General features: G+C 45.6%; 1 protein-coding gene and 1 long non-coding RNA gene across 6 annotated transcripts in view; both read left to right on the top strand.

Moving 5' to 3' along the window:
* The first annotated feature begins 573 nt into the window (after nucleotides 1-573).
* LOC115250117 (uncharacterized) lies at nucleotides 574-7,376 on the top strand. Its single transcript, XR_003888659.1, has 3 exons — nucleotides 574-702; nucleotides 5,598-5,974; nucleotides 7,092-7,376. It is a non-coding gene; the product is annotated as an uncharacterized lncRNA (long non-coding RNA).
* A 686-nt stretch (nucleotides 7,377-8,062) lies between these two features.
* The window catches only part of garnl3 (GTPase activating Rap/RanGAP domain like 3), a 39,111-nt gene continuing 21,753 nt past the window's right edge, over nucleotides 8,063-25,420 (top strand). For 3 of the 5 annotated variants that reach the window (XM_029837078.1, XM_029837077.1, XM_029837074.1), the window contains exons 1-2: nucleotides 8,063-8,596; nucleotides 20,153-20,222. In XM_029837078.1, the coding sequence (XP_029692938.1) occupies nucleotides 8,499-8,596; nucleotides 20,153-20,222 (168 nt within the window). In that variant the 5' untranslated portion in view covers nucleotides 8,063-8,498. Of the gene's footprint in view, nucleotides 8,597-16,895; nucleotides 17,183-20,152; nucleotides 20,223-25,420 lie in introns of those variants that run through there. The other 2 variants (XM_029837075.1, XM_029837076.1) reach the window with 2 other exon arrangements.

The raw sequence follows: 25,420 nt of genomic DNA, 5'->3' as shown, positions 1-25,420 counted from the left end.
AAAAGATGAGTGAATGGGGGTGTGGATTGCAACCAAATACAAGAGAATCTGATAAAAGTACAGTATCACGATCCCCCCAGTGTTACCTTAGAGCAGGAGCATCCAAACAAGGACTATTTAGAACTTCATCAGGACCTGGAGCCTCAAGCCTCTCTCTAAATCTTCGAAAACCGGATAAAGTTCAAAATTACTGTAAATTTAATAATGTATTCAAAAGTTTTACACAAACATTATTATTTTGTGAGTAAGTGCTGTCCCTCTGCAGTGGCCTCTCTGCTCCCAGATAACCATCACCTGTGTGTGTGTGTGTGTGTGTGTGTGTGTGTGTGTGTGTGTGTGTGTGTGACAGTGACAGAGCAGTGAGTCGGTCACTAGATGCTCACTCAGCTGTTGCCAAATCTGATATATTTTCACAGTCGATTTGTTCCATCGTCTCCTGAGGAGAAATTGGATTTGACGGCAGCCGCCTTTAAAGCACAAATATGCAGCTGCAGCCCTGAAGGCTGCTCTCACGACAGCCGCTCGGGTCTGTAACCTGCTGCGTTCGCATTCATTTGATCGTAACCAAACGCGTCACAAATGACACGCAGATCGCTTCAAAATCCAAAACCCGTTGGATCCAAAACAATCTGGGGCTTATTGTTATTACACCGAATGGCTGCAGGGCATTGTGGCACCGGCTGTGTAATAATCTCCACTACAGTAAGTGATTTTGATGATTGAATTATTCTTTTTTTTATTGCATTAAGCTCAATTTCCATTTCCCATCATTTGCAAATTGCATTTTCTCTCTTGTCTCCTTCCCTGGACATCCGACAGCAGGGAAACGTCCCATCTTATTTGTGGCGCTCAATCTTGTAGTTGTCACAAAAGAAACATAGACAAACACACAGGGGCAATATTATAATTTGTCCTCCCTCTCTTTTTTATAGGAGGGTGCAGCCCTCCCACAACCACCTCCGTCCTGTTGCCAGGTAGCCACCAAACGGAGCCCCATTCATCAGCCATCACTTATCCAATCCCGCATCAGCAGATAACGTTGACGTGTTGTCTGGGTGTCAGTCGGCCTCAGTGCTTTTATTGCAGCTGTGTGTCCCCCCCCCTCCCCCATCACCGTCCCGTCTCATTCACACAAATATATGACTGGCGTTTTAAATGTGGCCTCTGTTTGACCCTGAGATTAATTTCAAACAGTTTTATTTTGGAAATCTGTTTATCCTGTTTATCCTGCTCTCAGTCACCTGCTCTCTGCCCTCCCCTACACACACACACACACACACACACACACACACACACACACACACACACACACACACTGTGCAGCCTCCTGACTCACATCCCCTAAACTCTTCTCCCACAATTCCCTTTTTCGTGCTTGGGATCTGTTAGATTCACCATAATAACCAACCTGACAAGCATCAGGTGGTCCCCTCATGGCCATTTCCCTGAAAACATAACTCATCAGTTCTTCATCTGATTCTCAAATAATTCTTTTATTTTAACCTCTTCCCGATTAAAACTATACGTTTTTTCTTCTGCTGCCAGTTGGTGGCGCTATGGCTCATTAGAAATGATGGTTTAAAGGTGTTTCGGATTAGAAACACAACGTTTTGCTTGGTGGGGTCAGTCAAATCTGCAGCTAAAGCAACGTCATTTTAGAAATGAACTGTTGCCATGGTGAGAGCGGCAGTACCGGTTCAACCCCAAGGTCACCGTATAGCAAGTGATGCACTCGCCATTAGAAACTTGTCAGCATGCGATATCAGACATCAGGGAAAACTCAAGAGACAGTCCCCAGAGCTCATTTTGAGCAGCGGCCGAATCTGTCAACTAAATTTCCTCTCAGTCCGTTGAACAGCCGCCAGGACTCAAGACGTGTCGTCAACAGTCGGCAACGCAAATATCAGCCTGACTGACTCAAAGCCGCCGCGATTAATTCATGTGAACGCTGATGTCCGGCTTCAAAGGGAGATTACTGACGCTCCTGGCTCCAAGTCACCTCTGAGTCAGTGTCTCCAGTGTCTCCACCCAACGTCAACATCGGCCTCTAGAAATATTATCCAGTAAATAAACAAAACGGCAACACCAGCAAGGGAGAATTCAAGAAAATATGGGCAGCATTCGGATAGCTAATGATATTCTTAGCTTGCGCTACCCAAATCGTTGTCAGGTTGTAATTAACAGATGCCCAACACCCCCACGTAACATGCTTTTAGGCTAAAATAGAAAAAAAACTGACATTACTGGGTTTATACGAAGCCAACGAAACAAACAGTGCATTGTTATCCAGAAAAAAAAGAAAAAAAGAAACTGTTTATTGAAGCCGTGGCCATTGTGAAGCCCAGCGAGGTCATCTTGACTGGGAGTTTGAGCCATTTCAATACAACGGTCCCGACTTGATCTGGGATAAACTGGCAGGGATGAAAAGGCTGCTGCTGTCGCTGATCTCTGCAGCTGCCTTCAAATCATCAAATGAGAACCGAGCGGTCGTTAGCTGGACCGCCTCGTGATCCGTATGCACATGCAAAGCCGCATTACTCTTCCTCAAACATTTGTAATTGTGGACCAAACGGAATATTTACACACGTACAGGATCTGTTCTTAACATTCAGGTTGAGAATCCAATCCACATAATCTACAGGGATTTTAGATTTTAACATTAGGAAGATGGACAGAATTTAAAACACCTTTTTAAAATCTATTTCTTAACCTGTAGCTTTAACTGTTTCCGTCATTCCCTGATTGGACACAAACCAAAATGCACTGATTTAGTTCTTATGCATCCTCATATCTTAATTCGATTAGTTTAATTTCATTTCATTTGTGTCCACATTTAGGGCGGCCTTGATTTCCAGACCCTGTTGCTTCTGAGTGATTTTAAATCGACAAATTAACAGATAAACCGGAAAATTTACCTCAATACTAATTAATGCTAACTAATGCTAACAAGAAGCATCTTATTGATGCAGTTCCTGGTTGTCTTTCAGCAATTACTGCTTAGTGCATCAATGTTTTTGTCCCTCTCATTGAAAACAAGTGCAATAAATGGCAGATCGCTTTAATCTTTACTGCAGATGCACCGAAGACTTCCCGGCATAAGTTCTGTTTTTATTATTTTATGAAAAGCTCAAGTTTTAAACTCTTGGATGGCAAATGGGCTGAGTGGGAGGAACAAGAGGCCGAGAATAGATGTGACAAGGGACAGCAAGAATTGCAGGAACAAACAATACTTCATGTGCAGCGTAGAGGCAATATTACAAATCAGAGGGCAACGTTGGGAAGAGACTCTGTGTTCTTTTTAATATTTCATCTGTGCTCGGGCTGAAGCTGTAGGACGCCTCTGTGCTGCACTCTCAGCCAGGTGATTGACAGCTGCAACGACAGGGTAACTCAGCCTGAAAGAGCCCCCCACCCCGGGGAACAGCTACACCCATGCTGCAGTGAATATTCCACCCAGGGTGCGCGCTACGCTGCGCGTCCTTGTGTTCTTTTACCTATAATCTCAAACGTTCCCAGCGACATTTGAAAGCCAGTCGGGCTGCAGAAGCACATTTACATTTATTCCCCCCCCCCCCCCCCCCCCCCCTCGTCTTGCAGATGAGAGCAATCACGTTGTATCATCCCTCGTAACCGGGCTTTGTGCGCGCTGCGAGACGGATAATGAGCCAAGAGCGAAGTTATGGCTTCACGTAAATAACAGGAGAGCTTTCGGATGTATAATCCCTCGGCGGATTTCATCAATTGATTAGCCGTGCGTGTCTGCGTCAGTGCGATGAGGGGCAGCAAACACAGCAGCGCGTACTGCAACGTGCATTATTTTACCTCGATCACTCTCATGCTGTGTCCTCCTAGGAAGAAATTTGATGTAGCCTCGGTGACCCAGCATCAGATGTTGATTTCTGTGCTACGCTTAAGCCGCGCAAACCTTTAATGTGCCACTTAATTAGTCTTTAATGTTCCTGCTTCTCTCCTACCTCATTGGGCAGACCTGATTGTTCCTCTGGTTCTACAGGCGTCCCTGCTGGGGACAAAGAGATCCAATCCGTCACCGACTTTTGTCCGTGACGGACAAGTCAGGAATTTCTCCAAAGGCATTATTAAGTCAACATCTGCGATCAGAGGCAGTGATGGCTGCTGCCCTGCTGCTGATGGCAGGTCAGGCTTTCAGTGGTCTTAAACAACCCGAACAGCCTCGTCAATGGCCTTTATTTGTTTGGATATGGATTATGAAAATGATTTTGTTATCAAAAATGGGAGCAACAAGAAAAACCTGATGAATGTATTTTAAAATGCCACATAAATCAAAGCCCTTTCTTTCATGTAACACACCACAGTTCCTGTGATTTTGAGTCTTTTTATGCTTCTTTTCACGGGAAATTGAATTTTAATCAACGCGAGTGGCCCCTCAGCTGCTTTCAGACTGGATAAGTGTCTCAACATTAGGCCTTGCCAGGTGCAGAAGGGGTAGATGACACTCAGCAAGGAGCTGAATGTGACCAGCGGTTCCTAATTGCACGTGTGAATGGGACCACAGACCCTGTGGGGCATTTGGGGTTAGACAGATGGGGTAGTGGATTATGCACGAACACACATCCTCCTCAGATTCATTTGCACAGAATTAGTCCATCCATAAACATGGTGTTCAGGAGTTGCGCCCAGTTTTTTAATGTTTATTTAACACTTTCTGTCTTTAGTGGCAGTGGGAACTAATGGACATGGACTAATGGAAATTGTGATTTAGAGGCAGCAGAGGAGCTGGACTTTTGAGTATTTTGTTATTTCTCTACTTCTTTCAAAAACCTTTTAGAGCATCGGCCGTCAAGAAAGACGCTTTCAGCAGCAATTTGAGGGCTTGTCAGGATGATTGCTCTCATTTATGTGTGCTTTCTCTACTGCTGCAGCAATCACCTGCTACCAAATGTGCAAATATGTACTGGAGGATTTAGTACACAAATTTATTCTGCTCTAAGTGGTGTTCATTACCCCAGCGCATGATGAAGCTTCCTCCGCAGAGGTCTTGTGATCAGGATTTCGGCGACGCTGTCGTTCTTTATCTGAGCTTCTAATCAGACAAGAGAAAGAGATGTGTGATTTTGTCTGAACGTGAGCTGCGTGCTTAAGCGCCAGAGGGAAATATAGACACACAAAAGGTGGTGCGTCACTGACCTTGAACTATTTTTCCTTGGCCCGACTGAACACCATCAACCCATTGGAAGCCTCGCACCTGTTCTCTCTCCCACCAATGCACACACATACGATCATGTTTAGCTTCGGGGTCCTTTTAAATAAGGTTAGGAGACAGAGAGAGAGAGAGAGAGTTGCATTTTTTAAATGTTATGTTTAAAATGTCAGCGTTGCATAGTTTAGTAGGCATGTGCGTCTGTATGCTTTTTGGTTTTTTTGTCTGTGCTTTTTCTATTATTTTGTTATTTCTATTTTACTATTTATATCTGTTTATTCAGCAGTGACACTTCTCACCAGTTTTGACAACATTGCACCATTCTGCGGCTGCACTTAGACATTTATTTGGATTGACTCTAATGTTTCAGCGTGTATTTTTAGCTGTGATATGCCTGTTGATAGTGACATTTCTGCAGTGACATTTGGCACCAGCCTCTCATTTGTGTCTTGCTGAGACTGCTGACACAGCGCTTCCTGACATCCATCAACACCCCTCGATGACCAGAAGATCCAAAAACAGGTGCCAGTGTCTTGCCTTCAGAGATTTGGGACGCCTCGGCTGGCACCGGGCCCAGCCTTGCTCACGAACACACCTCGGTTCTGACCTGGCAACAGTCTCTTGTCCCCGCTCTCCTTCTTTTATTGCTCAGGTCAGCAGGACCCTGATGAATCAGTGAGACCTGCCACTAATACTCAACTGAGAAATGAGCCAAAGGGGGGATGAAGGGAGCCCCACAGTCATGTTGCCGGTACGTGCGTCTGTCTCCCTGACACCGTGTCTGTGAAGTTCCAGGTAAGAGGGATGCAATTATATTATTTGACTCTGGAAATTTAATGCCGTGCTGACAAGGCAACCGAATCACGGAAGATAAAACTGCTCAGAGGGGATGGGATGTGCAGGCAACCCTTTAACACCACAAAAAGCCTTGATCCTTCTGTCTTTTGCCTGACTGAGCAAAAGAGTTTCTAAAACAAGCAGGTGAACATATATTTAAGGCCAGTTACCCCAGCAGGGAGGGTGCTCATTCATACCCCAACCCTTATTCATACCAGTTTTCCAACACTACAGAATATGTCTTTTAGCCCCCTTTTTTCCCCTCCACCGGACCAAATTGCCTCTTCCTGGCATAAGAAGATAGCTGGCCAGTCTCAGCAAAACCATCCTTCCCTTAATAATAGCACACATTTTAGTCAACGTCACGTTTAGTTGGTATGGCAACACGACGACTTCAGGAATCATTCCCGTGAGTGAATAAATCACTTTAAAAAGTCATTTTGACAACGTGATTGGCAAAACCCTCTGGGAAAATCTACTCTTGGATGAGGGGGTCTTTGACTATAAAAGTGTTTTAGCAACAGGCTCTACTGAATGAGTCCAAAAAAAAGAAAAGAAATCCAATTGAACAAACATGGACCGGTCTTTATTTGAACGCAGCCGTGAGTCATGTCGAGAGAATTCCTCGTCTAAACAGCGGGCTGTCATACGAGACGAACAGAGGCAAGGGGGAAGGCAGAGGGTCTGTGTGCATTTGTGTGCTGTGTGTAGGAGTGTGCGGCCTCCTACTTCCTATATGTATTTAAATAGAAGACGCAGGCATGACACTCTAATAGCCTCCCTCATCATGTAACTTGAATATCTTGAACAGCTGCAAAAATGAGACTGGTGAGGGAGGCAACCACGACGTGCACAAATACTGAAGGTTTGACCAGCTGGGATGGGAGAGATTCTGTGGTCATGGTTCTCTGACAGTCAGATCTTCAGAGCAACAAAGAGACAGACACTCTGCACTAGAGGTCACCCAAAAATACATGTGAGAGGTCAGGGTGCCACATCATCACAGAGGAGATGTTAAAGGATGCTTTGTGGACACCAAACAGCACATCTCTAAATGTGATGTGAAATCCTGCAGGACAAGCTGAGTCAGTCTGCAAGAGAACTACGACCCGGGAGAAGATTCATCTGTCAGCAAGACGATGCTCCGAGGCATACAGGGAAAACTACACAGGGATGGAATAAAACACTGTTCCTACCTGATTCCTGTGCAACCTGGTTGAGTTTGAAAAGAAGAAAGCCAGAGTACAGAGTGAAAGGATTATGTTCTGGTTCAGCATTTGTACAGAGTGTGTTTATTTAAAGAAATATAACATCCTGATGAAGAACCAATCAAATAAATTAGGTGTCTGCCATGTGCAGCCCATCAGACCCTATGTGAACTGGTCCATACTTCTCAGACTTTCACTTTAGATCCTGTGAGTCACCGCTCGGCATCCCATCAACCCACACTGTTGTATTATTAGAAATAATCAACCAGTCCATTGCACCTGCACAAGGGTGCACTTAGGGCCACGTGTTGTTTTAGCAAAGTGGTTGTCTGGTTGGTGATATCCTTTAAAATGCTAATAGTACTCAATCGTCCTGAGCTGACTCGGATGTGGAGATTGTTTAACTGAAAAGGGCCTTTGAAAAATGGCAAAAATGTTTTTTCAGTTGAAAGGATGATGGGGGTGTGTGGGGGGTTGGCTGTTGAATTTGACAATTAGTATGACTTGCTAGTTAGCATGAAGATTAGCTCCTGACATGTACTGGGGAGGCGGGGGGGTCTATTGTAAAAGTAAAGTCGGTCTAACAAGGGAGGTAAAGCGGTAAAGCTCCAACTGCGGGTGGGGGGCAGAGAGGACCAGGCTACAATAAATCCCACCAGTAAAAGTAGAATTAAATCCAAGCTGCATAAGCACGGAACATTCACCAAGAGGTATTTACACATGTTTGCAGTTGTTTACTCATTGGCAGAATAGCAACAATTCCTAACCCCGTCCCTCTCTCTCTCCCCTCCTCTCTCGCTCTCTTTCTCTCTCTCTCTCTCTCTCCATCAGTTTCATTAAGTCATCGCGGAGCTGCCACTCAGTACCGAGCTCTCCCAGCAGAAGAAGGTCTGCGGGCTACAGTTCGGGACCATAAAACCTTCCCTGCTGGCCGACAGCGCGGTCGGTCCGCTCTGGCACAGACCTGCTCCGACCCGCCCGCATGGAGGCATCGCCAGGCCGGTCACCATGCGCCTCTGACCGCTCCAGCGCACCGTCACTCGTGTTGCCCGAGGAGGGTTTTTAAAAAAAACAAAAAAAGTCTGCAGGATCACTTAGTCTGCTCCGCTGAGGTGGACCGAGCTCAGCTGCAGGATTTCCCCCTTTCTCCTCGGGAAGGTTTTCTCTTTCTCTTCTCTGATTCTCAATCCTCCGCACGTTTCTTTTTAAACACATTCTTCCCCCACTGAAGAGAACGCGCCGTTTCCCCGGGTCTACCTGCTCTTCCTGCACCGATGAATTCAGATAAAAATGTGTATCCCGGCAGAGACAAAGGCATCATGCGGAAGAGAGCCCTGCTCCTACGGAAAGGTTGCAGCTTCGAGATAACCAGGTAGGTCCCGTCTTTTCTTGTTTGGGACAAAAGGCGATCATGATGGCTAGACGGTGTCCCCCACCCACCCACAATCTGCAGTCACCTCAAGTGGCACTTGGAGAACACAGTTTGTTATGCGCCTGGTTTATCCAGGATCTGCTGGGTGTGTGTGCGCGCTTTATGGACGGAGATCCCCAACATATGCTGTGCTCAGAGATCACGGATTTACATTTTAACGGCGGTTTCCCCCCCCCCCCCCCCCTCAAATAAGACACAGCCTTTTTTGATCCACCTCCGGACGTCCACGGTCTGCTGAAGGAGCGTTACGCACGGTTCCGTTTCCCCCTGCACCTGACACCGCAGCGCTGACAACGCTGATCGGTGGCAGGACGCCGTAAATTGTCGTTTTTATCGCGTAATTCGGGTTTTGATTGGCCGGTTCCATCACCGGGTGCCTCGCTGCCGTCCAATCGTGGGCCACGGGGGGGTTGTGGATTTCCACTCTCCACTTTATAGGAGATTGATGGCTCAGACTTTCTACTGTCACCCAAGCCCAGCTGGACGCCGGGGAGTTCACACACACACACGCGCCCGAGCACAACACCGACCGAAAATACACCACATGGGGAAAAACTAATGCCGGATGTCTTCTCAGTGGAGGCAAAAGCCTTCTGAGGATTTCTGCTCTGGAGGATCTAACCTGCCCATCAGGCCGGAATCATTCAGTGTGTCTTCACTTTTACTGATGTGACGCGAGTTCCTTCCTCTTTCATAATCACACTCTGTACACAAGACTTGGCTGGGAAGGCTTTTTTTTTTATAAGTGTGATTTTTTTTTTCTTCTCTAAACAACGGAAATTTCAAATCCACTATCCATGAGACTGCAAGCATGCCACGGTGGAGGAGGAGCGCTCACCTTTGACTCGGCATTACGGGACCTAATCCCGTCATGGCTGCGTTTATCAGCATCTTGATTGCCACTAGATTATAGTTCCAGTACTTCACCTCCCCATTTCCCACCTCTGGTGTCATTTCCTGCTACATTAAGGAAACAGGCTGGGGTGCACAAGAGCAGAAACTTGCCCGAGACCACGCTTCACAGCTCCAGCATCGTTGGCCTCAGCTCTGGCCGGCGGTGTGCCAAAAACCTGCCTTTCACATCAGCCCTCTCTGCTAATTCCCCTAATTTCTCTGCAGCCCAGTTCCCCTCACTTTTCGCCACGGTTCTTAGAGTCGCATTTGGAGGCTTCCTTGCAGGCTGCAAGCATTTTAACAATCAATCAGGGCCGGGCCCGAACTGCAGAAATATAGATGCTGGGCTACATTAAGGCAGATTTGAAGGAGTCTTAAGTGAAGGGCTGCTGCTGCTGCATCGTATGTGTATAATTCATTACATTGCAGAGATGAACCAACATGGTCGCCGCACGTGGACGGCTTCATGAGTGCGGTTATTCCGTTTCGGCGTGCAGCACACGCACAAAGGCCAAAGTGTTTCCACGTGTTTGCCTGTGGACTTCTGTCATGAGGAATCCAGACCTGCCCACTTTCCCTCCAGGCTACAGGAGCAGACGGACCCTGTGCCGTCAAGTCAAAGTGCCATTAGAACTCACTTAGCACTTACTTATCCAGGCACGGAGATAATTACGGTTTAGAATAATTACCTTAACCCTTTACCACCCAAATCTAAATCTCATGAGAAGTTTGTCTGTGATAAATTGCACATTGTGCTGCCTTGACAAAAGCACCTGTTAAATTAGGACTTTGGACCCTGATTTATGGAGGTGCGGCTCATTTCTGCTGGCCAGTTTGGAGATATCCAACAAGTGTAGAGTGAAAATCCAACTGGAGCCTTTGCAATGCATTCTGATCAGTTCTCCGGGATATGTAGCGTGTGACGTACAGCCGTGCAAAAGATTTACTCATTGAACACCTCTGTAACAATAGCAGACATCTGATCACCTTTTTGTCCCTTCGTATAACTAATGACAGCGATGTTAGAATCAGGATTGTTTGGGCTTTATTTGACTTCTGACTTCTAGCAGCCCGTTGGTACGTTAGCAGCTGCAAACCAAAGACACTCTGTCTCGTTGCATCCGACTGTCTGCGTGCAGCAAAGGGGTTTCATTCTTTTTTCTTTTTTTTTTAAACAAGCTTAAGCTCTCTGAGTCTTAAAACCTGAGAGGGAGCTGGAGATCATCCAGGAACATCTAATCCCGATCTATTTATTCTCTTTCCATTTCATTTTCATAACAATTGTGGCATCTCTTTGTCTCTAACCACTTCCAGCCGACCTGGTGAGATTAAACTATGGTGACACTTGGAGGAGCCAAGAAACCGTTGGCTCTGCTTTGACCACAAACTGGCAGAGCCGATATGAAGACATCTTGCCAGGGAAATTATGTGTGCAACAAGGAAGTTTAAGAAAGAAAAAAACTACTATAAACTACACCAGATTGGGAGGTGGGGGGGGGCGGGGTGAATTTGTTTTCTTCAACTGCTTAGTTGAAAAGACATGAGTAGTTCATTTAAGGAAAGGCATGTGTGGGTGCATTACTGGGCCATGATGGAAGAGACGCCTCTCTTTCACTGAGCTACCACGAGGCAGTATGTCATGGGAACGCCAGCCTCACGGGTTTAAATGTGCTTCAGAGCTGCGGGGAACCGTTAACCAGGTTGAGTTCACAAAGTTTGGCAGGATCGGTCGGCGTTGAAATACGTAAAATATCGGTCCGGCCCCCCCTTCCCCCCCTCCACCAGTGCAGCCACATTAACTGTCCTGAAACAGACCGCTGAGACTCCAGCAGAAGCTTTGACCGTCCTCGTTGCACGTATTCGTCTTCCTCCCTTAACGTCTCATTTCAAAAATGCATTCCAAGCACTATCCTCCGTGCCCGTTAATAGGCCGGCGAGGCTTTCCGACCAAGGGTTGAAGCATAACTGACGTCTTCACTGATTAAAACAAAGCAGAGTTCATCAGTTCACATGTACCCGAGCCCAGAGCAGAGTAAAATATGTATCACAGTTTGTGGTTTCCTGGGGAAGCTTTTACAGTCAGCTTTGAAGGCAGACGTCGTGTTTTGAGTGTAGTGTTTTCACAGCCGTTGTTATGCGCAGTGGAAGTAGCCGCGGTGGACTGTGCTGCTATATTGTCCCTCCCTGGCTTCCATACATCATAAAGGCGTCAGGAGGCCAGTTCAGGGGATAACTGACAGCTCTGCTGACTAAAGGCATTTCCCCTTCATGCACACAGTCAACATCATTCGCCTCTCTCACATTTGTATTTAACCTTTCTTTAGCCAGATTTTTTTTAAAAAAAGCCCTGTTCACATCAAGACCTCCTTCACAGCTCTCAGGGCTGTTTTCCACCATAGCAAACATGTTTGCATTTAGCAAAAGGGAACAAAGTGACTTCAAATGGACAGTTCGCTTTTCTGTTTTATTTATGTCACACATATGTGTCCAGAGGAGAAAAGAGAGAGAGAGAGAGAGAGAGAAAGTTTATTTGATAGTAATCAAAACCATTTCAGAATTCTAAAATGCACAATGAGACTCTGGAACACAGTAAGTATTCCTTGAAATGATTTATACCTTTGTTTGTAACTGTCTTATTTTCCATTCTTTTTTTTTAAAAATGCACTTAACTATGCAATGATAAATAATAGAGATGTTTCTTTTGCAGTTTAATGTTGAAGCATTATGAGAAAAGCTCTATCCATCGATCGTGACCTTTAACAGGGTCACGGGGGTCATATTATTAATCGGAAGAGGTCTTTTTGCCTTTTTGTTGTTATCAATAATTCATGGCGGCAAAATCAGTAAAGATGTGTTGGTAAAAATAGAAATTGAGTAAATACAACACGAGAATTTGGTTACAGCTGGTATTTGTTTCGTCTTTTTCCCCCCTCAAACAAACAATCGCAAATATTTAGAAAATCCCAGAATGGAATGAATGCAGTAAAAACCTTCACGTTTGAGCATCGTGCTGTTAAAGTCAAGACTTTACCACCAGCCTTGGTGTGAGTAATCGTAAAGACGGAGCGTTGTGTTTTTAATTTCCATAGGAAACTGCACTCTGCTCGGGCGCCCAGTCGCTGCCTCAGTGAGGTCTGATAAACACGGAGCTGTAATCACTCCCATATGTGGCTGCATAGCTCAGCACAGCTCAGTCATGCGCACTCTGCAGCGCAACAGGCTCCTTTACACAGAAAAATAGATTCAAATTACTATCAGAAAAAAAAGACAAAAGGGGGGGGGAATCCCTTCCTTGATTAGAACCCTTTGTAAAAACTCTAAGACCGAAACATATGCTTCCATTTAAGGGTTTAAAACACATACCTACACATTAAACGCACTGCAGCGCGAAAGCTCGGAGGCTGGAAAAACATTTCCATTATAGTTGGCTGGAGTAGCCCCAGTGTAACGCAAGTTATACTTAAAGAGGGCTGAAATGTCGCCAGTGCATGCCACAAGCCGCTTGACGACGAGTCATTCAAAGCCTTTTTAAAAAAATCAGTGTCCCTGTCCGAGATTCTGCAGAGTGAGAGTGTTTTGAAGCTCAGAGCGCCGAGTCTGTGTGTACAGTACACTGAGAGGTTTCCTTATATATCAGGCCTGCTGCCCCCATCATAACCCTGAACCCAGCCAACCAGGAGAGACAAAAGAGGAAGTGGAACAAGACTGTGAAGGGTTGGTTTTACCCTGTGGTTCTATAGGAGACCAGCCAAAAGCTCTTAGCAGTAACAAAGAAAAAAAAGGGAAATGCAGAAGCACAGTTTTACCATATGTGCGTATAGAAGTTCTAAGAAGGGTTCAGTAACAGATGAGGGTGTAAATATGTGGTGTTATTATGTTGTTTATGGATTGATGTTCTTTGAAGAGAAGTTCCAAGGAATTTCCCCCTCGGCTTCAGGATTACTAGTTGCTGTTGCGCCTGAGCATAAATGTGAATCTGGTTTATATATATGGGCCATAAAATATTATGTCTTTAGGCAACGTAAATTACACATAGTTTCTCTTCATAGAAACGCATTAATTCATTAATTAAATCAGTAATTCAGAGTTTTCTCTGGTGACCGTATGTCATTTTACAAGGTGTCGTTGGTTGTCATATATATTTTTACCACACGAGGGCAGAATCTCCACGTAATAAGGTCCAATCACGTTGTAAGTAAACGGCTTGAAGCAAGGCGAAAAGAGGAAAATAGAGGAAGTAGGAACGAATTCTGGCCAAAGAAAGGGTGTTTAATCTTTTTAAAGAAATGCATTAAGGACATTTACACTGAGATTAATCTTGAACTCCATACATCCTCTAGAAGCTGAGGTAAACCTCGCATGTGCTTCTTTGTGTTTTTGAATTACTCAGTAATCAGACTTCATCAGTACACACACACACACACACGCACGCATACACACACACACACACACACACACACACACACACACACACACACACACACACCTGTAGTCAAAGAGCCAAGGGCAGGAATGTCCAAGGCCGGTCAGCTCGCCACAGACAAAAGGTTAATTCATCTGATCACTTTAATGAGAGTGCCACCATCAATCGCCACCGGCTGACATTTGTGACATTTTACAGAGGCCACCTTGGTGACCTGTTGACATTTAGGGCGCGCATTAACAATGAGGCCGGTGTCTGAATCCAAATCATATTAATGTACATGGACACGTACATGCGTGTAAGACTACTAGACCAAAGTACTGTACGTCTCTTACATTCTCCAGAAATGAAGAAATTCTGAAGAATAGCTTAGCCCATATGAGCCATGATTAAATTACTAAATGTATACATTTGATTCTGTCTTTTTCTTCTTTTATAAACCTGCCAAAAATGAAAACACCATCAAATGAAACCATGAACATTGTTGTTTTTATGCTTTTCTGTGTAGAATTGACCCACACAGACGCACAGTGAAGTCATTAACAGCTCATCTGATCATGTTGTCTCGCCTCACACTCTTGCTTTGAGTCCGTCCCTGGGAAAGGTACTGCGGTCAGAGACGGCTCCGCTGATGAGGCTGAAACCCCCCTGCACTGTGTCAGAGTGAAGCTGATGTAGCTCAAAGGGATTAGCACGCCATTGACTCAAGAACGTCAGATCTTTGAGGGCTTCGCTGGCTACACACGAACGCACACATGCCAATGTTGACACGCACGCGCCCGCACACATCTATTGTGTATCTGTCAACCACAAACCTTGCTAGCGTGGACACACACACTCAGCCAACAACACACCTACATTTAATTCCTGGTCTTTGAAGTTATATTTGTTTGGGCAGTGCAAAGCCTGGGATAGTCTATCGCTGCAGGGTCTCACACACACACACACACACACACACACACACATGAACACACATACAGGAGGGCTTCAGGTCACAGCAGATAAAAATTAGATGTTTCCTGCACGTGACCAACGATGGCGGCAGTAGTGGCTCAGGCTGAGGACGACCTTTTGATCCACTTTTAAAGATGATTTGAATCGTATTTTCAATATGACATTTGATGATGAACACACACTTCCCTTTCACCGAGTCTGTACAGAAAGGTTAAGGCAGAGTGCTCAGTGGAAAAGATCCCTGTGGACAGGGTCACTGAGAGCAGATCATTGATAATCAAGCATGTTTGAGGGTTGTCAAACCAACAAGTGTTCCACTGGATGATGGATTTTTCCACCTCTCCGATTCTTCATCTTCCCACCAACAGCTGCTGCAGCTGTCGCAAAAGTCTTCATGAGCAATTTCACGCCGGTAAAGCCGAAGACTTTATACTTGTTGTTTTTGGTGGATCCATTTCCCCCCCTTGCATCAACACTTGGCTTGTGTGGTTCTGAGCTGGTATTTGTGTTACAGTCAGAGATTTGGGGTGATTCTCAGGCTGGCCTTTGGACAGGAAGTCTTTCTTCCCTTTGCAAACCAGAAGGCCTCATGCAAATGCCTTGTGATGCTGTGTGTTAGCGTGTCCTGTTTATATAAAGCCTCTGAACATGCGTGCATGTGTGAGTGATCGCCTTTAGGGCTCTAATTAGAGGTGACACCAGTGTTCAGGTGTCAGAGGTTGATTGTAACTTGATCCTAAAGGAAAAAAATGAATGCTTTTTTTTACAGTATGGCTTTAAAATTATCGTTTCCCCCCTCTGGCTGCTGCAGGTTTCAGCTGCGGGTTTTATATAGAGTCCCATTCAGTGCAGATGTGGTGCGCTGGTGGCTTTGGGTGTTTTCCTGTGATGTGGCGTGCCACTGAGGGGGTGTTCTGCTGATTAAAAATTGATGTGCAGCTGAGTGCTGTGTAGCCCGAGCTGAAAATTCCTGCACTCGCTCATGGTGTGTGTGCTTGTGCGTGCGTGCGTGTGCATGAAAACCGAGCTGCGGCTGAGCTATTACGACGGTATCGGATTTACCAAAGCTCACGTTTCACGTATCGCGCGTGAAATAGGAGGGAGGGGAGCAGACAATGCAAATGAAGTCTGTTTCACACATTGGGAGTCATTATATCCTAATTCTGTTGTTCAGAACGTTTCTGCAAGTCTCCCATTTCAGAAATATTTAAAGAACCAGAACCAAACGCGCAGGAAAACCTGCCGATATTATATTTCATTGAACTAAATACGGATGTCTGACTTTACACTGACTTTCATAAACGCCTATTCTCCTGTTTGTGGCTCCACCACAGAGCGCATCAAGTGCTGAATTCATTTTCTGTTTGATTGGACAGAATCTTAGAGAGAAAAGGGTTTTTTTTGTAGTGAATTATCAGTGTTTTTGATCCAACTTTTTAAGATATGAATGTACAGACTAGTTTTACATATAATTTACATGTATTTCATTGTTGATTAGTAAAAAAAATAACCCAGTTTGTTCTATATATAAGTATTGAATAAACACACAGTGCTTAAATGATGTGCTTAAACACATCTTGCTATAGCACCATTTCCAGCTCCTGTTAGTGATTCAATTATCTGTTATCAATTATCTATTCAATTATCTATAATTATCTAAAAAAAAAAAAACCTCATAAGTCTGAAATTTTCTCAGTTCGCTCAGGGTCGTATCGAGTTTTTGCAGGCTGTAGCTGCTGAAGCCGAATTGGAAGGAACAGTGAGCCAAACAGGGAAAATAACAAAACAGAGCCATAGAGGACAATCTGCTCCCAGTGCTGGCTTTTGCGCTGCAGAGCCTCCAGCTAAAGCTGTGGTGTACTGAAATTCACTATTGACGTGAGCGTTGTAAACGACGGGAGAGGGGGCGTGTCATTGTGTGTGTCACACAGAGAGAGAAAGGGAGGGAGAGAGAGAGAGAAGTAAGCACACACACACACACTCCTATGGCAGAGTCGTTCCGCTTCGTCTTTGCGCGCTGACAGGTTCCGCGCGGAGGTCATAGGGGGGAAAAATAGTCCGACCACCAGCAGCGTCCGCCTCAGCTGTTGCCAGAGTTTGCAGAGGGATGTTCCTGCTCTGAGGAGACACAGAGGAGGAAGGACAGAAAAGTCGCCGGGTCTGCCGTTGCTGACTTCCCCCGCAGGACTAACATCGAATGGGGACATGAACAGTGTGGATCCAGCGTCCAACAAACTGTTGACATTCAATCAGCGGTAAACCAGCGACATCCGTCTTTGTCCCGCGTTTGTGCATGTTCGCCTCTCATCTGTTGAATGCTGCCTGTCACATCCCCGCAGCGCTGCCTGCGTCTCGCGCAGACACCAGCGGAGATAAAGCTACCGACACCTGCGCTGACGCGCAAAGCAGTTCGTTGGTGCGTAAAGTTCCGCTGCTGGAGTGTCCAATAATGGTGACAGTAAGCCTCCGAGCTCTTTATTTAGTGCTCTTTTTATTGATTTATTAATTTATCTTGAATCTTCGCTGCATGCAGAAGCGGATCGTCACTGAATCCACAAGTCCTGGATGTGACGACGCTTCTCACCAGGCTCCATTCTCATCCGCGACATTCTCAGCTAAACTGCAGTCAACTGAATGTGAAATGAACAATTAAAATAATTTAGCTTTTGATTGTAGAGGAGGCCGTTCATAGTGGACACGGAAGTCTCTGAATTATTCATGACGGGCTTTTTCCCCCCACCAGTTATGCGTCAAAGAAATGCATCATAAAAACCTAATAGTGTTTAGGTGAGTTAGGCTGTTGTATTCAGGAGTAGTAGGGTTTCAGCCTTTATATGGAATATGGTGCCCAGGCAGGTTTTAACAGTGGAAAGATCTACAGTGACACCTGACCAGAGAGAGAGAGAACAGGTAAACACTGCTCTGTGGTTAACAGACTACATTCACCATTGTTTTGCATGTGTGAATGGGGAGGATAGAAGATCAAAAAGGTCCTGAAAATGGATATGAAGTGCTATAATGACGCTGGTGTTGGTTGCTTTTGGTGGGATAACCTGATACATGCATAAGAGGCGGGTTTCCTTCTCTACCTGTGTTTTCATGGATGGAAAGAGCCCTGGGACACCATCAGTGGCAACAAAAATGGCTGGGGGTAAATCAGAAATGTGAAAAAAAAAGTTGGTGCTCGGGTAGAAACGGGTCGCAACGCGCTTGCAGAAGAAATGGAAGGTGGGGGTCCGAGTTTGACGTTTACTAATTGACTAAAAGACAGTATCGAGCAAGCCATCATCTGACGTGGACCGTCTTCCAGATCAGCTGATTTAGTCCAGATTGCGAGCCGAGCTTTGCCTCCGTGTCCTGAAAGAAGGAACACAATTCCCCCACTCTTCAGAGGAGGAGAGACGGGGGAGCCAGTCTGCCTCATCTTTTTGCTCTGGCTGACAGGACACATCAAGCCTGCGCCCATGTTTCATTACTAAGAGCAACACACAGATAATAAATACCTGTCTCTTTCTAAGACCTATTTCTTTCCTCTTCCAAAGTCATTTTTCTTTGGCGAGCACCCCGTGTGCTTCTGGAACGTGAGCTGCCGTGATGTAAAGTTATGATATCTGAGGAAGTGCCCGACCTTTACAATAGGAGGTGTTCAAATGTTCCACAAGTCTCCAGTGTTATCAGGATGCAGTAGTCTGGTATGGAGTCATACTAGCAACCCTAGCTATTAAAAAGCTAAATGCTTCTTAACATTATGACAATTTTAGTGACAACAGAAAATTGGCACCGATGTTGCATCTGTCCTTTTCACTTCATTCTAACAAATCCTTGCATTTACCTTGAATTTACCTTGAATCAGGTAATTTTAAATCCTTTAGTTTAGATATTGTGGCAAGAGCGAGCTGTGAAAGCACTCTTGTTCACATTGTTAACTCGCACTCTAACGGAAATCTGAAAATATCATCTTGGAGCATTGGTGACAGGTACACCCTCCCTGTTCTGCTCCCTGCTCAAGACACACACTCTCATAACTTATTCTACCTTGTAAGGTGTTAACACAGCTTTTTGTACCTTCAAAAACCACCCCGTCTTCCCCTCCTCGAAGAAGACGAGCTTCACCCGTGATTTTCACTGGGACGAGAGGTGTGGCGGCAACAATTAATCAAGCCCTTCAGTGTGTAACGTTTTAGATTACTCCTCTTCTTAAAGGAGAGGCAGAAGCGTGACTAGGGCCCTTCAGAAATAAAAATAAAAGCACCCTCAGACCCCACCCAAACATTGAGGAACTGAACGTGCAGCGTGAAAGCAGCTGAGGAGGCAGTGATGAATGTATTCTGTGTAGTACTCACTTTAAATGTGCCCTTTAAGCTCAAGTGTACATTATATATTACTAGCCCCACTTTGCTTTTGTATGCTGTGCAGAGAGAAAGAAAAGCCTGATGAGGGAGGTCACTTAGGGGGGGGGGGGGGGTCGGGGTTGTGGTGAGTCAGACTGGGAGTGAATTGGGTGCAAAAAAGATGCAGGTCATACCCTAGTACACATTAAATATACACATCTTTTTATTATTGGTCTTGCTTTGTGGTCAGGCTGAAATAAACCTGGTTGCAAAGATACAGTTAGCTGTACTTTGCTAATGCTAATGTGAGCCAATGGTTTACACAAGATCCTTTGGTAAATTGAAGCAACAAGACAGCAAATTTCCTTAGAAACTGAAAGGGGTCCCTAAGTTCTCAATTTGTCAGAACCTTAAGACAACAATGACTTTTACGACATGCTCCTTCATTTTGATCTGTCTTTCTGTCCGACGTTTTGGCCCAACATGTGTGTGTTTGTGTCCGTGTGACAGCATTTGCAGTATCCTGCACACACGTTTGAGTATGTGACCAGTGTTCGGCTCTCTCAGCCAGTCTCCATCTATCTCCCGGGCTTTAATTCAATCAGGACCATTGTCTCAATCAGGAGAGGGTTGGCCACCCTTACTGGCCAGCCACCGGCAATGACGGACTCCAGACGAGCGAACCAAAGGGGACAAGGGAAGTGGGGAGAGAGAAGGGCGAACACGTTGCAAATGAAAACAATCCTAACATAAGTGTGGTTCAAAAAAACTGTCTTCAGCACCCGGATGCTGCAGGTGTCACATCTGTAAGAGCTCTGTAGTTGGTGTCTGCACCCCCGCCGGATGCCGGGCAGGCTGCCTTTCTGACCGTGTGCTGTTATTACTGTTTTGCAGCTCTGCCTCGGAGGACTTGGGATGCAGGCGTGGAGACTTCAGCAGGAAACATTATGGTTCAGTAGAGCTGGTGAGTCCCATCCACAGTTAATTGCCGTCTTTGTGCTTCGGCGTGACTGGCTCCTCATCCCCGTCGTGAACTCCCCCCCTCCCCCCATCCCTTTGCTATGTTTTCCCTTTTCTATTGGCGTAGCGAGGGGGAGGCGTGTGTGTGTGTGTGTGTGTGTGGGGGGGGGTGATGAGTCATTACGTGCTGGGTGTGGTCCGGTGATGCGCTCAGCCAGGGTGGCTCGCAGCGGGTCTAGCTGATGCAGGACTCCCCTGCCTGCAAAGTTAATTTCTTCTGTTTCGACACCGCCGGCTTAAAGTGGCAGCGCTCTGCTCTAGATTCTCCAGCTGTCATATCGGCGTTGTGTTAGGGGGATGAGTGTATGTGATGTCGGCCTCCACCATGAGCCAAGTCTGTGCACCCTGATAGCTGGCAGAAACAGGAAGTCTCACTGTTGTGCTCGGACCTTTGTGCTTCCTGTTGGAAGTCTGTCCGCGAGCGCCGCACGCTCGGCCTGCGACTGATTAGCTGTTGAGGAGAAACCGCATGTCGCCCATCAACGCTGTCAGACTGACACCACACAGAAAGCCACGTGTGGGGGTGTTGTGTGAGAAAAAAAAGAAAAAGAGCCAGTCAATGCAGCGGCACGTCGTTTCAGCGCGCACGTTTTGGAATCCATCCTCCTCTTCTATGAGAGCCTTGCCAAATTTTACGGTTTCAGTTTGAATTGCAGGCTTCCTTTAGGTGGAGCTACGAATATCTCTACGCAGGAAAGACACTGCCGATAAAAGCCGATCTGTAATCCATCACCATGAATTACTATTCCAGATTATGACAACCTGCCGTCACAGATTAGGCTAATGGATGCTAAAATGTAAGCAGATCCATTCATCCCGGGTTTGATGCTTACAAGAGCCTCTGTCTATCTTTATTTCTGCGCTTTATTTCCGCTAAATCCCAGCAAATGTTCGCCGCAGCCGGCCAGAAAACCACCACAAATTTGTTCAGTGGTTCATTTTCTTAATGAAAAAGTCGTCACATGTTTGGGTTTAACTCCAAAAATGCCCCGAGAAATGTTTTGGCTCGTTCTTACGTTCAAGAGCCAAAACATGTGAATAGAAGCGTGAATTACTCATAAATCTTAGAAGGGAAAAATTCTCATTATCTAATCCTTAAGGGATTAGAGGCTGTGCAGTTATGTTTGATAGAAGAGAAAGTGGATAATGGGAAATGAATGCGGGGCTTGATAAGCCCAGGTTGATCTTTAAAAACAACCTGGGGGATTATAAACCCATGCTGCATTCCAGCAATTTTCTTTGGTCTTTGTTGCTACAATAAAATGAAGTATTCAATTCATCTTGGAAAATGAACTTAATTGCTCATTTGAACAAGAAAATAAAGTTTTGTGGGCGGAAAATAGTAGAGACGCATGTGAAAGTTCTTTGGAATGACACAGCTGATGGGCTTAGTCAACTTGGTTGTCCTGAGCCACACAGGCTTTGTCTTTTCTCCTTTGACCTTCTCTGAGAGACCCTGCCAGGGACAATCTGCCTCCGACAACATGGTACCAGGGGACATAAGGGGCGGCCGAGGCCGAGCAGCACTGGCGTTGGTCTGGGTGCATTTTCTGACAGGAGGAGAACAGTCGGAGGATCATAATGATTCATTGGCAGGAATTGGATCGTTTTAATAAAATGCACGGTGAATGTGTCAGATTTGGCACAGAAACCACCCAGATGTTTTAAAATGAATCAACATGGTGCTGGGATACAGTACAAAATAAAGTTGATCCATCACTAAAAGATACCACTTCAGCAGTGTATTCCTGATTAATTATGTAATATTTGAGCTGTGTAGAGAGCTCCTGTCATGCTGCCTATAAAGACTAAATGCGAAATTCACTGAATACACCAGAGAATAAGACCCAGCAACACATTTAGGTCAACAGAGACAAAGGGAGGGATGGAGAGGTGAGAGGTAGGTGCTGGCAGCAATCACTCAGATGAGGAAGTGCCAGTCACTGTTTTTGACGAAAGAATGAGCCAAACTTGCATCCTGTGGGGTTGAAACAGTGGCCGGGGGGCAGACAGCTCCACTCCCACCTGCTCTCCAGCGCTGTCGTGGCCGCCTTGAAGGCTTTTAACTGCACTTTCACATTGAATTTATTCTCACTCTCAGCGTGTGTGCGTCTCACTCCGAACGACTGCATCAGCCAGTGTGTTTATTGACATTAAAGCGGGAGTGTTCGGCTCCCTCACAACTGTCTGGAGGTTAAGTGGCAGCTGCATGCTTTGTTTTTAATCCTCTAGTATCACAGTATGTTATTATTGGTGTTAAAACATGCCAAACTTTTGAAGAAAACATTTACTAAGCTTCATCTTTGTGCATTTAATTGGGATCAAGTGTGCTTTATTAATCATGAAAGCTATATAATGGTGTCAGTGTCAGATCATAAATCTCAATAGTGTAAATGTTTTTGGGCTCTTTGCTTCTCTGTAATTATAAAAAGCAAAGATTTCTGGAACTGCTGTTCACATGAGGGGATTATCATGCATATAAAGATGAGCTTCTTACAACGCGGACTGGTTGGTAGTGCATTGACGAAAGCAATTAAGTGTTGCATTTATTAAAACCAGCCTATGGAAGTGTCATCACTGTGATTCCCGGCCATTAAAGCGAAGATGTCGGTCTCACGACGGCCACGCAGGAAAAGTAGCTGCTTCTTATAAGTATGCAGATGCGTCACGCTGGCTAAAAATAGCCACATTTGCTTGTTTTATTGAGTCACCTCTGACAAAAAGACAAAAAGCCCAAAATTGGCTAGCTCAATGCAACAGGTTGTTGGAGTAACTCACATGCAGCAGCATGGATCCCACAATCAACAACAGCCTCAGCTCCGCACATATTCCCATCTGCTTTTGTCATCTATTGAAAATATTCCCTAGAGACCCTGCTGACATTGAGATCCGTTCTGACCGTATCTCATCTCTGCATCGGCCACACTCACCCCTTGTTCCTTTACATAAATGATAATCTGCAGAGTGGCTGGCCTCCACGGCGCTTTACCATCCCAGACTGCACAATCTGCCCACTGAGGACTCTTAACGCTGCTGCACCTTAACAATGGAGCTTGTGGGTAGGTGGGTGGGTGGTCAGATGCCTTCTAGAACAGTCCTCTGAAGTGTTGCACATATAGATGTGATGTTAATGTTAGCATAACTGGACTTTACATGTAGGAAGAGGCAGCCAGTGATCGTGATCCTCAGCTTTCACTTCCTCCTTTAACTGCAGCCGGACTGTCTGAGTCAGGGGCTGAATTTTCTGACACCAACAGACATTTATGCTGGGATTTTTCTGCATAGCGTAACCTTTGTAGAGGATGCCGCTGAACTTGAGTACAAAGCCAACTAAGTGCAGACCTGCTTGTGCACACATGCGTTGGTTTGTCCAGTCGTCCTTATTGGGCCTTTACATTGACTTCCATTTATTTGTCCAGCTCAACCCAAACCGTAAATTCAACCCAACGCTGTTCACATGAAAGTCATCACCCTGACATTTAATGAAAACGTTGTCAAAAAAGATAAATACAGGCTGTCTCCAGCTCCCTTTATTTAATACTGATGATGCTGACATTTTAATATTTCCAGCTATTTAAGAGAACGCAGACTAAAGCTGGAAGAATAAGGCCACAGCAACATTTTGCAGACAGAACATTTGCATCAATTAAGGACCCATGTTCCATCATCAGACAAGGACATGCAGTTCCATCCGTTCCTTACAGATTTGCTCTTTTAATTGTTGTTGTTTTTTTGCTGGTTTTTTTACCCTCTCGTGTAAGTTAGTTCCGCCGTGTGCTCCGTAGAAAAGCCAATAGGAAATGTCATAGCTGGAAGGCTGAAAATGAGCCCCAACAATCAAATATGCAGCGTCTTTATATCTGAAATCTGCCTCCTTTCACCACAATCCTTCACCCCGCCGTGTTCTCTGCCTTCCTCTAAGACCGTGAGTGCGCATAATCAGGCCCTGTGATGAGATCAATTATCTATAAGCGGTCACAAAAGAATTGATCTAGAGCAACAAGGTGATGCACGAGTATGCGCGCACACGTGTGGGGATGCGAAGCACCGCGTATCTTTGCCCAGGGGGTTCCTTTGGGAAATCAGGGCCTGCGCCTGTACATCGTGAGCTCTGTTGAGTGTCTTTTGGTATGTTCAGGTCATGCCCTAAACTGGGAGCTTTATGTGCAGGAGAGAGAGTGTGTGTGTCCTTCCCGTGTCTACAAAGCTCTGCCTCATCGCCATGGGGTTCTCCATCGTGGAGGCGGCTGTTACTCTTTTATCATTTGCCTTTTTTTCCTCGTTCCACGTCGCTCCCTGACTCCTAGTTGCATCATCCCCATTCAGGCCTCCTCTCTTTAGATTTGATGGCATTTCTCTTTTCCTCCACCGTTGCTCTTTGGCGGCGGCAGATGTTTTATGGCTTGTTTGTAAAAGCGGCTTCCCCTTTGTCCCCTGTTTCCTCTTTATTCCCCAGTCCGAGAGGGGTAGTTAGAGTGCGTTTCTCCCCTTCCAGACCACTCGACTGTTGCATGTTTTATAAGCAGCGGCTGCGTAATGCACGTGTGTCTATAGATGCAGAGCACTCCGTCGAGGGGTTTTATCACTCGGTTCCTCTGCTCTTTCTCATTTTTCACCTAAAAAGGCAGATAACCTCTTCACACCCAATACTTGCAGCCACTATGAGCGCACATTTACACAAAATGCCACTTCCCCCCGCCCACCGCAGGGAGACACACCTACAGTAGAGTGGTGGCGAATTGCTCTGTCTGAGCACTGAATTGGTTTCCCCTTCATTATCCTGCGATTGGACAGTTAATGTTGCGGGAGGCAAGAGGAATGAAGGAAGATAGCGGCATACAGCTTTAGAATTTACTTTCCATTTTCCGCATGCATGCACAGAACACGCCACTCCAAACATGCCATCGCACAGGAAATCCACCGAAAATGAATTTGTTTTCCAGCCTATTAGTATGCATAAATAACGATAAGGCTGTGTTGTTGTTGTTTTTTTCCCCCTGCAGCCTCTCCTAAGACACGACCAGTTATTGCACAGCAACCTCTCCGGTGTTTATCGGACCCTCACACCTGCAGGAAAAAAGGCCTGGCTTCTAATCATTGTATTTTATTTATATAGTTCAGCCTGGGGAGAAAATGCCGCCA

Source organism: Takifugu rubripes, chromosome 6 (assembly GCF_901000725.2).
Source record: "Takifugu rubripes chromosome 6, fTakRub1.2, whole genome shotgun sequence".
Taxonomy (NCBI): domain Eukaryota; kingdom Metazoa; phylum Chordata; class Actinopteri; order Tetraodontiformes; family Tetraodontidae; genus Takifugu; species Takifugu rubripes.
Note: the sequence above shows the minus strand (reverse complement) of the source record. Positions and strands in the feature narration are given on the sequence as shown.